Raw genomic sequence first — 13,151 nt, 5'->3', positions numbered from 1 at the left:
ATAAACGTTTAAAAATTTTTTAAACGTTTAAACGTTTATTCATAGTTACCTTGATTATGAAAAATAACTAGAAGAACTGACTAGAAAGTCTGAGAGCCTACGAATTATTAGAACGAGTAAATTCACCGAGGTCCGGGGCGGGGGGCGGGGGGGAGGGGGAGAAGCAAAATACAACAAGACGGAGAAGAAACACATCTACAGCCTTCCCGGCAGATTTTCCTTCCGTCCAGAAAGAGCGCGTCCCACCGCACGTATGAACTGGCAGGCGGCCAAAAGGTGCCACGGAGACCAGAGGAAGCCGCAGCCCGGCTCCGGAGCGTCAGGGCCCGGCCGCGCCGCCTGCCGAGCCACGCGGCGGCAGGCTGCCCGACTTCTCTGAGCTCCCACACCGGGTCTGCTCTTCAGGTAGAAGAAAGTCTGTCTCCCGCATCCGCAGTCTAGGCACGCGCCGAAGCAGCGATGTCAGAGGTGAGGTCTACGGAACCCTGAGGAAACGGAGACTCTTTCAGGGGGTTCGGAAGGTCAAAGTTATTTTCAGCATCACAGCAAAGCGTGATCTGCCCTTTTCCCTTCGATGACATCTGCACTCGGCCGAAGGTGATCAGAACTGCTGGTGCCGTCGCACGAACCGGGGCAGTGGCACCAAACTGGACCCAGATCAAAGCAGTGGTAGCCGCTGCGCAGTAATCATTCATCTCAGGACGTAGCGGCTCTTGGGCGGGTATCACGGATTTCTGCTGCACACCTAGTGGCTGTCCGAAGGAGAGCTGTTATGCCACCGTTTGATCTGCAGGCCGCCCCGGCAGTTTCTCTCACAAAGTATCAGTTTTACTGGAGAGGAAAACTAACAGGCGCGCCCGGGTGTCTCGGTCGGTTAAGCTTCCGGCTCCCGATTTCACCCCAGGTCACGATCTCATGGTTGCGGGACCGGAGCCCCGCATCGGGCTCCCTGCTGACAGCACAGAGCCTGCTTGAGAATCTCTCTCCCTCCCTCCCTCTCATGCTGCCACTCCCTCTCCCTCTCTCAAAATAAATACATAAATATTTAAAAAAAAAAAAAAAAAAAAAAGAAAGAAAGAAAGAAAGAAAAACAAGCTACGATTATTCAGACCTAGGTATCTGGCAAATTTCCTCCAAAACCGAACAACGCGGCCCGTCGTTTCCTGGAAAACAACTGTGAGAGTGTCAGAGTAGGCAGTCGGCCGGGTTCTAGAAGGACGGCTGGAGGCCGCCAAGAGGAAGTCGTGGCCGGCCAGGAGGCAGCCGGAGGCCGGTCCTGGCGGCGCTCCAAGACAAAAATCACGAGCGACCGGATCAAACCGGACAGGCCAAGATGGCTGCCGAAGTCGGGCAAAGTTCAAGTTCACGTGACTCGTTAGCCTGCTTACCCTGCCCGACCCGACTAAAATCTCCCTGGGGCTCAGGGTGCCGTGGCGGGACACCCCGGACCACAGAAGGAAATCGAGGCTCGGCCTCCAAGAAACGCCCACCTCGAGCGGCAACCATTCCGGCCCCTGGTTAACAACACGACGGAAGCCCGAGACCCGGCGGGCCCCGCTCTCCCCTCGGCTCGCCGCCCCTCGCGGCCTGACGGCGTCCTTCCGCCTTCACGAACTTTGCTGCTGGCACCGCTGGGCTGTGCGTCCTTGGATCCTTTCTCCCGCTGGGATTAAGGCCCTCCAGGGCCGTCTTCTGGACGAGCGGGGTCAGAGGGCTGGAGGCCCGAGGCCTCCTCGGTCTACCCTGCGGTAAGACCAATGCCCCTGGGCGAGGTGATGACTGAATGCGTCATGTGTGATCTAAGGAGCTCCCGTTACTTAAGTCCTGAAAATTCCGTTGCTACAGACTCTCCATTTCATGTCAGCAAAACTCAGGTGGCCCCAAAGACCCTCTCAAGGAAGTTTTGAAGAGTTACTTTCTAGAGGCCACGTGGTTATCTGCCCCTCACTTCGCAAAACACGAATGACCCAGATTCCAAGTTCCGAGGGGCTTCATTCAGACTTCCGTCCTTCGGCGACGGGAACCTCGGCCCTCGTCCGGAACGGCAGTGCCACCGGCAGGTGACGCGGGTGACCCCGTAACATCTGTGGGCTCCGGGTTACCCGCTTCAAAGGGAGGGACTGGTTAAGAAGTTCCTAGGATCTCTTCACCCATCTCGAGGATCCTGATGTAACAGCGCAAAGACTCTCGGAAACATTCATGAGCCGCCTCGTTTCCAACAGAGTCTGCAGCGGCTCACACCTCGCGCACACACGTGGCACAGCCGCACACGCAGCGGGAGGGGGAAGGGGGAGGAAGAGAAGCAGAGAAAACAAACGAACCCAAGTCAAGTGGAAAGAAAGGAGAAGCAAAGGTAATACGAGAAATTGCCACAACGCCCCCCAACACTGTTAGCCTGGGCCGTTTAACGCACACAGGTTTTTATTTTTTATTTTTATTTTTCACCCAGGCTCCATGCCTAACGGGAGGCTTGAACTCACGACCCCGAGATCAAGAGCTGCATGCTTTACTGACTGAGCCAGCCAGGGGCCCTAATGCAAACAGATTTTTAAGTCAGACTATCGAGAGAAACCGTCTTTTTTACAAGCCGTCTTCCCCCAAATCCACAGAAACCATTTCTTAGAAAGTCTTTAAAAATGCCTTAAACCATCCAAAGAGCAAATAGAGGAAGCACACTTCACTCTGGAACACGAAAGAAAAGTTTACTTTGTAGGCAGCTTTCCATTTTATGAAGAAATCCGTTCTCCAAGAATTTCCATTTTTGCACCTCAAATTTACTTCCTGAACTTACGGGAGAACAGATCAAAGGGAAAGCTAGGCAGCAACGACCTTACTTCCCATCTGATGCAGAGGAAAAGAGCCTGCCGGCCCGCGCACGTGCATTAAAAAGACACCAGGCCCCCCTGAGACCCAGCCTCCTCAGGGCTCCAGGTCCAGGCCAGGGAAGGACCAGTGCACTCACAGGAGGCCTGCAACAGCCTCAATCTTTCTTCAGACTTAGTCCACAGAAAGTCCATTTTGGAACTGCCCAAGTTTGAATCTCAAATCAAGGGCCTTGAATTTGCAAGAGGCAAGCAAGTACTCTCATGGGTTCCTCAGTTTTGAGGACCCAACTGCATATGAAAAAACAAAACTAAACTAAACAAGCTCCTTGAAAACCTGGCATTTGCCTTCAAAGATACCTGGGAATTTAGATGAAATGGTACACCGTGAAACAATAACCAAAAACATCCAATGGAAAGTTTCCCCGTGGCAAGTATTGTAAGAGACCAATAATTATAAGATGTCAGGCATTATTTTAAGAACAAGATCAGGGAAATGGTTTATAGCATGATTTTCTTTCCTTTCCACAGAATAAACCATAGATAAAAGTTCATTAGTCGGCTGAGTCACTAAAACAAACAAAACTCTAGGAAAAAAGTAAAAGCTCAAAATAACCCTAATAAGCAAAGTTCTTGGCAGCAAACTCTCCTTTTCCTGTAACTGAGAAGTGAGAAGCAGCTTTTCAGCCGAAAACGCTACATTCCCTTCAGGTGCCTTAACTAGCCTCCAGGAGCTGCGTGGCACTTGAGGCCCACGTTTTCAAGTGGGGAATCACGGTCTGCAGGACGCCTGTCCGGGATGACCCTATGACTTTCAATAGATCAATTTCTTCAAGTGAAACAGTTGTTCCCGAAAATAAGCCACCTCACCCAGAGCCCTCAAGTTGCACAAGTGCCGAGAGGAAGTGCCAAGTTCAGGCAGAGGAGCACATACCCACCCAATCAGGGTCAGAGTCTGGTGACGAAAGGCTTTCCCCCACCCACTTCCACGCTCTAAGAAACACCTCCTCCTTTCTGAGAGTCCTTTAGTGCCCAAAGTTTCCCGTGTAAGACCCAAAAGCTGAATTTCTTCAGGGAGCAGTCTCCACCATCCCTGGCCTGCCCTGACCCACAAGTCTTTGCTCAGGACGGTTGTGTCCTCGGTCCTCACCCAGAGCCGCAGGGAGGTGTATGAAAGCTACTGGGAGACTGGACAGCTCTTCAAAGACACGGGCATTACGTTAAAGAACTTACTTAGAAAATCTCATTGAATTAGCCTTCATAAAAAGCTGCCAAGCCACGGGATTTTACACTTTAATCGGGTCAATTTATAGTGCATCAACTGTATTTCAATAAAGCTGCTAAAAATAAAAATAGCGAGCTACCAAACTGACAGAAGTTATTCAAGAAAACAAAAACAGAACCACGGCATTCTTCAGGATAAAGGCCAGAGACTAAGCTCAGATCTGTTGCAACCTTCAAAATTAAACAAAATGAATGGCTGCTGGTACAGGCAGCAGAGACTAAACAAACTATTGTTTGTTGTGCAATCACGGCATCTTAAAGCCTTCTTCAAAAGAAAATAGCCTAAGAGGGTGGTCCCCAAAACGAAAAACTTCACATTGAAACAATCAAAATACAGAACTAAGGCGCTCCCCGCCACCGTGTCCACTTTCGCTTATGACATAATTACTGTTGTAACAGCCGTGATTAAAATTTGCAACCAGGAAAGACTACAATGTAGAACAGAATAGGAACGGGTAACCGAAACCTTAAAGAGTATTTTCCCAGTGCAAGTTCTACTATTTCGTACACTGTATTCCAGCTCCAAGCGGCTTGTAAATCACTTGCCAGGAAAGGAAGCCCCTTCCCCCACCAAGCCAAGCCATCCTAACAGCCAGCCAGTTTTCCAGCAAAAATGAAGCCCTCAGGAGCAGTTTCCCGGAGCCAGGCTCGCTCCCACCCCCCGCCACCCCCCTGCCACCCATCTGGGCAGAGGCCCGCGGGGCTCCCCGGGCCCGACGACCACGCGGCAGGGCCCGGACCCCGCGACCGGGAGGCCCGGGCACCGCTGGGAGCAGCCGCACCCGGTAGAGGCCCAGGGTCGCGCAGGCCTTCCCCCAAGGAGACAGAGGCTTCCGCCCGCCCAGCCCAGGGCGCCCGGTACCTCATGCTGTAGGCGCCGGCGCCCAGCTCCTGCCCGATGCCCGAGAGGCTGGCGTCGAAGTCGTGCACCAGCCCGGACTCGATCACCTCGTCCATCTTGAGCACCCAGGCCATCTTCCGGCCTCGCCGCCGCCCAGCGCGGCCTCCGCGAGCAGGCGATGGGGCCGGAGCTCCGCGGGCGCGCCCTGGGGGAGGGCGCGGGTGAAGCCTCGGGCGGCGCGGCGGATGGTCACCACGGGCGGCCCGGGCGGCGGCCGGGACGAGAGCGTCCGGGGCCCCGCAAGCGGGGCACGGCGAGCCCGGCGAGCAGCTGCAGCGGGAGCGGCCGGGCCGCCGGCAGCGCCTCCCTCCCGCGGGCGCCGGCCCCGCGCCTCATGCCGCCGCCGCCCACCCCCTGCGCCGCTAGCGCTGCAGCCGCCGCCGCCCGCCCCGCCCCGGAGCCCCCGGCCGCATACTCCCCGGCCTTGCGCGGGGGCGGGAGCTCAGCCCGCCAGTCACCCGATCCCCGGCCTCGACCCCGGCCCTCGGCCCGCCCGCCCAGGCTCTAGCGCCCCGCCGCCCCGGCCAACCCCGCCGACGCCGCTCTGCCGGCCCGGACGCTGGCTTCTATATGGCTGCGGCCCGAGCTCTCTCGCCGCTTCCGCCTCCTCCGGCCCCGCCCCGGCCCCGGCCCCGCCCCCAACCCCGCGTTCGCCCCTCGCCGGGGCCCGCCCCGCACGGCCCGGCGCTCCGGGGCACCCCCCGGCGCTTCACCACCGAGAAACTGTTCAGGCCGTGCGGCGCAGCCCCGCCCACGCGGCAGCTTCGCAGACCCTGCGGCCAGCCGCCTCCCCGCCCCCGGCCCAGGAAGAGGCGGTGCCAGCAGGGCTGCCAGTTTCCGCTCGTCCAGGAAAGCGGGCTGATTGACAGGCGAGCTGGACAATAATGGCAAGCGCTTGGTCGAGGCTCCCGTGGGTCTCTGTGCTAAACACCCAATCAAAATGCTCTTCCTCTTGGGCGGTCTCTAGGACTGAATTGGCTCCCAAAAGAAAGAGTTCATTGGACCGCACCGGAGGAAGTCGCGCTAAACGCCACTCCTGGAGGTTCTTTACTCCCCCGTGGTCTTTCCGGGTAGCCTCTGGGTTTGCCCCGACTACAGATGGAGAGAGCGTGCCGTGGTGCCTGGGGGCCGAAAGGCCTATTGGGCAGAAAATCTTGATCGACACGAATGTAAGCCAATCAACACTCCTGAAAAGGGCTCCGGAAGTCTTCCCCCCAGTTGCGGAATGCCGACAGCATAATGGCGAGCCGGAGTTAAACTGGGCTTCGGTCGCGGTAGCCGCCGGGAAGCGTGTTGTGGTTGTCGCTCATGCTTCTGCAGGTTCATTGGGCTTAGTAAGCTAGATGATTCTCGTTCACGGTATCTGCTCTGTTGTACTCCTATGGCTGGGGCTAAAGTCCTCTAGGGCTTCCACACTCAGGTGTTTAATTGCTTGATGTTGGCTGTCGACTGGCACCCCAGTTGGGGTTGCTGGAATGCCTACACAGTGGCCTCTCCGTGTGGTCTAGAGTTACTCTCAGCATGGCAGTTGGGTTCCAAAAGCGAGTGACTCGAAAGGAAGTGGAGATTGCTGGTTTCTTAATGACAAAGATTCTTTGCTTGAACACACTTAAGTCAGGCTCCCACCCAAACCGTCTCCTAGTCCCATCTGTGCACTTCATTGTAAAATTCAGTTTTGGCGAGAACTCTCCACCTCCCTTGTCTGATCAGGTTCCTTAGCCTCCGCCATCCTCCAGGTGATGTCTGATGACCCCGGCAGGCCTTCAAAAGAGTCCTGTCAAGTAGTTCTGCCAGAACCACCCTGCCTTACCTCCTAGTAATTTTTTCATAGTAACTTTTACATTCAGCGCCCCCAACCTGCTTCTTGGCTGTAAATTCCCACTTAGCCATCTGTATTGGGAGTTGACCCTAATCTCCACCGCAAAATTGCGTTGGTCTGATCCCTGATACGTATTGCGATAGTCCTGAGTAAAGTCTGCCTTACCATTTTTAATAATTGCCACGGAATATTTTTTTCTTTGACACAAAACCTGGGATCAGAAACTGGCACAGACTCTTTATTCTGTGCTGTATTAGTGAAGCAGCGGTAGAGTCAGGTTGATTGGAGGAGAGTTCAATCATTTGGGGGCCATGTTTTAAAACTTCCAAAATCCAGGGGCGCCTGGGTGGCTCAGTCGGTTGAGTGACCCACTTCGGCTCAGGTCACGATCTCACGGTTTGTGAGTTCGAGCCCCGCGTCGGGCTCTGTGCTGACAGCTCAGAGCCTGGAGCCTGCTTCCGATTCTGTGTCTCCCTCTCTCTGCCCCTCCCCCACTCATGCTCTGTCTCTGTCTCAGAAATAAATAAACATTAAAAAAATAATAAAAATAAAAACTTCCAAAATCCACCCTCTGGCCTCCAATGTTTCACATTCTTTCCACATGCAGTAAACACTCACCTCCTCCCCAGACCCCTGTAACGTTGTCATCCCATCACAACATTAAGGTTCAGGAAGCTGTGAGGTCCTGGAACAGATGAGGCTCCTTGGTTGTGCATTAATTAAGTGGTTCCTCTCTATGAAAATCTGTGAGATAAAAAAATGATCTGCCCCAACCACAACTGCACACATCACATGCAGTAATGGGAGAAGCACAAGAAACTTGCCTCTACAGACATTTCTCTTGGAAGAGAGGGGAACGGAAGGCACACAGCAGTCACTAGACCACAGACATTCTGAAATCCAGAATGGATTTCCTTGAGTAGGACTTCGTGATTCATCCTGGGAATACTCAGTGGCTCCTGTCTCCATCCACTGGATTCTTGATTCCATCCTGAGGTATCCTCCAGTTCCTTAAAAAGGAGCCCATGTTTCCAGCTAAATAGTTTTCTCTGCTGCTTCCTGTCCCTAGTTGTGCAGGGATCTGAAGTATTCTCTCTGTGTGGTACTCAACTTGTCCCTTTCTGATACAATTCATTTTTAAACTTCGTGGGTTTGTGTGTGTGTGTGTGAATCAATTTATAATTACTCCAGTAAACAAAAACTACCGACGTATATTTCAGGGGCAGCGTGGCTGCACCGTTCTTTCTGGCTGAGGTTTCTCATAAGGTTACAGTCAAGATATCAGCTGGAGCTGTGGTTATCGGAGGGCTTAACTCAGGAGGTGCAGGAGGGTCCACTTGCAAGCTCATTTGCTTGACTTGTTGGCCAGAAGTCTCTGTGCCTCATTTGAGACCACAGGGCCACCAAGTGTCTTCAAAACATGGCACCTGGCACTCCCCAAAGCAAGTAAACCAAGACAGAGAAGGGAGGTCTCCAAAGTCACTCATTATCCCTTCCACTTGATTGCTGTTCCATAGAAGCAAGTCGGTCCATCTAGCTTCTATTCAAGAAGAGAATTTGTCTCCATCTTTTGAAGGATGAATGTCAAAGAACTTGTGGACATATTTTCAACCAGAACAGCAGTGTTCTTGGGGCACCTCGGTGGCTCAGTCGGTTAAGCATCTGACTTCAGCCCAAGTCATGCTTTTGCAGTTCGTGAGTTCGAGCCCCGTGTCGGGCTCTGTGCTGACCGCTCAGAGCCTGGAGCCTGTTTCAGATTCTGTGTCTCCCTCTCTCTCTGCCCCTCCCCTGTTCATGCTCTCTCTCTGTCTAAAAAATAAATAAACTTAAAAAAAATTATAAAAAAAAAAAACATCAGTGCTCATTATTATCACTTAATAGGTTTTTGAAAGCACTAAACAGCACAATTCAATCAAAAAAAGATTAGAGATTTAAAAGTGGAAAGAAGAAGTTAAAATTATCACTATTTTAGATTATATGGTTCATACACCTGAAAATCTCATGGGAAACAAAAGTTTAATAACATAGTGGCATACATCATGAATTTTCATAAATCAATAGTTTTATACAAAAAAGTTTGACAATATGAAAGCAAAGGTTAAATTTCTAATGGGATTTAAAAAGGTTAAAATACCTCAGAACTAACCTAACAGGAAATGTAAAGAACTATGTGAGCAAAAATTGTAAGTTCTCAAAATGAACACAAAAGTACAGTGAAAAGAAAATACTACGTCCACTATTATAATGGTAGTTCTGCTTAAGCTAACCAGTAAATTTAATGTGATTCCAGTAAAAATGTTAACAGAATTTTTTTTTAATTTTTTTAATGTTTATTTTTGAGAGAGAAAGAGACATAGTGTAAGCCGGGGAGGGTCACAGAGAGGGAGACCCTGAATCTGAAGCAGCCTCCAAGCTCTGAACTGTCAGCCCAGAGCCTGACGCAGGGCTTGAACTCAGGAACAGTGAGATCATGACCTGAGCTGAAGTTGGGACGCCCAACCAACTGAGCTACCCAGGTGCCCCTGACAGAATTTTTTTAATTGGACAAAACGATTCTGCGATTAATGTGGAAAAGTAAATGAGTAAGAATAGTAAAAAAAAAAAAAAAAGGGGTGCCTGGGTGGCTCGGTCGGTTAAGCGTCCGACTTCGGCTTAGGTCATGATCTCATGGTCCGTGAGTTCAAGCCCCACGTTGGGCTCTGTGCTGACAGCTAGGAGCCTGGAGCCTGTTTCAGATTCCGTGTCTCCCTCTCTCTCTCTGCCCCTCCCCTGTTCATTCTCTGCCTCTCTGTCTCAAAAATAAATAAACGTTAAAAAAAATTTTTTTAATTAAAAAAAGAATAGTAAAAAAAATTTATTTTAAGTGAAGATATTAAAACCTTATGAAACCTAAATTTTTAAAAACAGTATTCATTGATGAAAGAATAAAGGGGCAAAGGAAAAGAACGAAAAATCTAAGAACAGATCAATATGCATATGGAAATTCATTATGCAATAAATACTGGCATCTCAAATCAGTAAAAGAAAATAAATTATTCAATAACTGCTCTGGGGATCAGCTTTAAGTACCCGCTTATGCCAAAATAAATTTCAAGTGGTTCGAATTTCTTCTTCAAAAAAGTCTAAAAGGATAAAAAGCAAAATTATAAAACACTAGATGAAAACATGGGAGAATAATTTTAGAAACTCGGGAAGAGGCTTTTATAACTTTTATAAATTTTCTAAAGAATTTAGAAATCTTAAGAGATTGATGCACTCTACAACATGAAAATATTATTTTCCTTTTTTTTTTTTTAATTTTAGAATGCATACACGCAGGGAAGAGAGACAGAGACAGAATCTCAAAAAGGCTCCCCTACGTGGGGCTTGATCCCATGCCCCTGGGATCATGACCTAAGCCGAAATCAAGAGTTGGACTTCCAGGGCGCCTGGGTGGCTCAGTCGGTTGAGCATCCGGCTTCGGCTCAGGTCATGATCTCACGGTTGGTGAGGTCGAGCCCCACGTCAAGCCCCACGTCGAGCCCCACGTCGAGCCCCACGTCGGGCCCTGTGCTGACAGCTCAGAGCCTGGAGCCTGCTGTGGATTCTGTGTCTTTCTCTCTCTCTGCCCCTCCCCTGCTCATGCTCTTCCCTATCTCTTGAAAGTAAATAAACATTTAAAACAAATTTTTTTTTAGAAAGAGTTGGGCGCTCAACTGACTGACCCACCCAGGTACCACCCAAATACTGCTTTCTTTTTAGTAAACACACCGTAAGCAAAATCAAAAGAACAGGAAAAAAAAAAAAACACAACCCAACTATTTAGAACTTGGATCATGATCAAAGTTTTATTTCCCTAATGTATTAAGAGTGCCTGCAAATAGATTAAACACGGCGGTGAAAATGGCATTTGCACCCTGCCACTCCAAAGAATGCACACTGCACGAGCCGGAGCGCCTCCGTTTGATACGCGCACACAGAAATCTTCACGGAAGAGGGTTGAAGACCTGCCTCCTACGACACCATCTGGATCCCGGTCACGAGAATTTTATGTCGCCAGCGACGGATGAGGAGTAGCAGCCCCCGAAGAAGGCTCTTCCCTTGCTCTTGGGCACAGTTGTGAAACGAGCAGGTACAGCTCTCGGCAGAAAGGCTGCCACGGCCACGGTCACTGATCCCGCGCTCTCCATCTTCTCCCAGTGAAACGTGACCCCGGGGCCCGGCCGAGGGAACAGTCTTTCTGCGCTCAGTGCTTAGCAACAGCTAAGGGACAGGAAGGGACAGCCGGCAGATAGGAAGACGAAGCCCGTGAGGGAGAACCTCGGTCTTCCAGAAACGTTGACGTCCGCCTGCCCAGATGCAAAAGACCTACCTGCGCGGACCTCTGCACAGCACTCCGTTCTGCCCCAAGACGAGTCAGCGATAAATGCTACGATTTTCAAATGCTCTCGAGTCGCAAACACGCTTTCTGCGCGACGGCCCTGGGGCTGCTTAACCGTCTCAGGACGCGTATCCTTCCGGAGTCTGCCTTCGCGAAGACGTTCACGCGGGCCCGCGTCTGAACGCCGGTGTCCCTTCAAAATCCGCACGTTGAGATCCCCCCCCCCCCCCCCCGGGGCTAGTATGAGCACGTGGGGCCTCTGGGCGGGGCTTGGCCCTCCGGAACCGGATCAGGCTCTTTCCCAGAGCCACGAGCTCTCCCGCTCCGCTCTGCCGCGTGGGATCCCCTGAGAAGTCTGCGCCCCGGAAGAGGACCCTCCCCGGCCCCGCGGGCACCCCGATCGCAGCCCTCCAGCCTCCGGAACCGTGAGGTCTGCAAGTCACCCGGTCCGCCGTGGTTTCTTCGACGGCCTGAAGAGACTAAGACGGGACGGTAGCAGGGGCGCCTCTGAGACACGCCGCGCTCGTCGGGGAAGCCGGGGCCGCGTCCCCGGCCAGCCGGACTAGAACGAACGTGCGCCGGGTTCGAAATGTGACGACTTCAAGCAGCGAGCGTTCCCTTGGCTCGCGCTGCTGTGCGTCGGGGATTTCGCGCGGCTCAGCGGTGCAGCGCCTCCGAGCCCAGCGAGGCTCGCTCGAGCCTCCGCAACCCGCTGCGGCTGGGCCGATCGGGCCGGCTTTCCCACACGTCTGGGGGTGGGCCGGGACAGTCGGGCCGACTCGAGTCGCCCTCCGCGGCCCCCGCTCTGCGGCCGACCAGCCCCGCCTCGGCCTCCTCGCGGTGGGATGGGTTTCCGAGAGACCCCGGGGCCGCGCGGAGCCCCAGCGCGGGAACGCCATCGCTTCTGCGCAAATCCCTCGACCCGAGCAAGCTCCGGCCCGGATCCGAGGGATGGAGCAAACAGACTCCACCTCTTGGTGAAAGGACACGCAAAACCGCAGAAATCATGCAGCCGTAGATGTTGACCGGGAGAAACCATGCTCTGGGTCGGGTGGTTCTTGAAATGCTTCGCCGTTATGAAACACACACTTCTCAGATTCTCTCTTTGAGAGAAACGGGACAGGGGTTAGGAGATCGTGGCCATGCTTGCAAACAGCACATACAGCCGGGCAGGTAGCAAGACGGCTGAAACGCTTCCAGTCGAGTGGATTCAAAACTAGCAAAGTTGGTTCCTGGAGCCGTTCACAAATATACTCATCCCGAGACTGGTGGGTAACGATGCCATTAGGTGGGATTCGACGAAAGTCCCTTTGTCTTTAAAGTGAGAATGTTACCGGGGCGCCTGGGGGCTCAGTCTGTTGAGCGTCAGACTTCAGCTCAAGTCATGATCTCACGGTTGGTGAGTTCGAGGCCCACTTCGGGCTCTGTGCTGACAGCTCAGGGCCTGGAGCCTGCTTCCGATTCTGTCTCCCTCTCTCTCTCTGCCCCTCCTCCTCTCTCTCTCTCAAAAATAAACATTAAAATACATACATACATACATACATACATACATAAAATAAAATGAGAATGTTACCTTACTGGCCCTGGGGGGCGGGGGTGGGGGGGTGCCTTGCAATCAGATTTTGAGAACTGGAACGGTGTCAGAAATAATAGGAAAATCATGCAGACCACACAACCCCAAATATGGGCCAGGTATGCTTTGGAATATAAGATAGGAGTCAGCCTCCGTAGCTAGATTGCCTGGATTCAAATTCCAGTTCTGACAATTATTAGTGTGCGCTCTAGGGCTATTTGTATAACCTCTCATTACCTCAGTTTCCTCATCTGTAAAATGGAGCTAACAGTAGATCTCCCTCACGGAGTTGTTGTGCACGGATGAAATAAGTTAATACATCGGCCGAGCTCAGAGTAAGTGTCACGTAAAGTGCCTGCTGTGGCGTGTAATCTCTGAAAAGCTTTTAGCCT

At 52.1% G+C, this 13,151-nt stretch overlaps 1 protein-coding gene across 2 annotated transcripts in view; it reads right to left on the bottom strand.

Annotated features, from left to right (window-relative positions):
• The window catches only part of UBP1 (upstream binding protein 1), a 53,044-nt gene extending 47,439 nt beyond the window's left edge, over positions 1–5,605 (bottom strand). Inside the window, exons 1-2 of one of the 2 annotated variants that reach the window (XM_047875670.1) lie at positions 5,537–5,605; positions 4,969–5,152 (exon numbers count right to left, since the gene is read on the bottom strand). In XM_047875670.1, coding sequence (XP_047731626.1) covers positions 4,969–5,081 — 113 coding nt within the window. In that variant the 5' untranslated portion in view covers positions 5,082–5,152; positions 5,537–5,605. Of the gene's footprint in view, positions 1–4,968 lie in introns of both variants that reach the window. The other variant, XM_047875671.1, reaches the window with a different exon arrangement.
• Positions 5,606–13,151: the final 7,546 nt, after the last annotated feature.

This window comes from Prionailurus viverrinus, chromosome C2 (assembly GCF_022837055.1).
Source record: "Prionailurus viverrinus isolate Anna chromosome C2, UM_Priviv_1.0, whole genome shotgun sequence".
Classification (NCBI taxonomy): Eukaryota; Metazoa; Chordata; class Mammalia; order Carnivora; family Felidae; genus Prionailurus; species Prionailurus viverrinus.
Note: the sequence above shows the minus strand (reverse complement) of the source record. Positions and strands in the feature narration are given on the sequence as shown.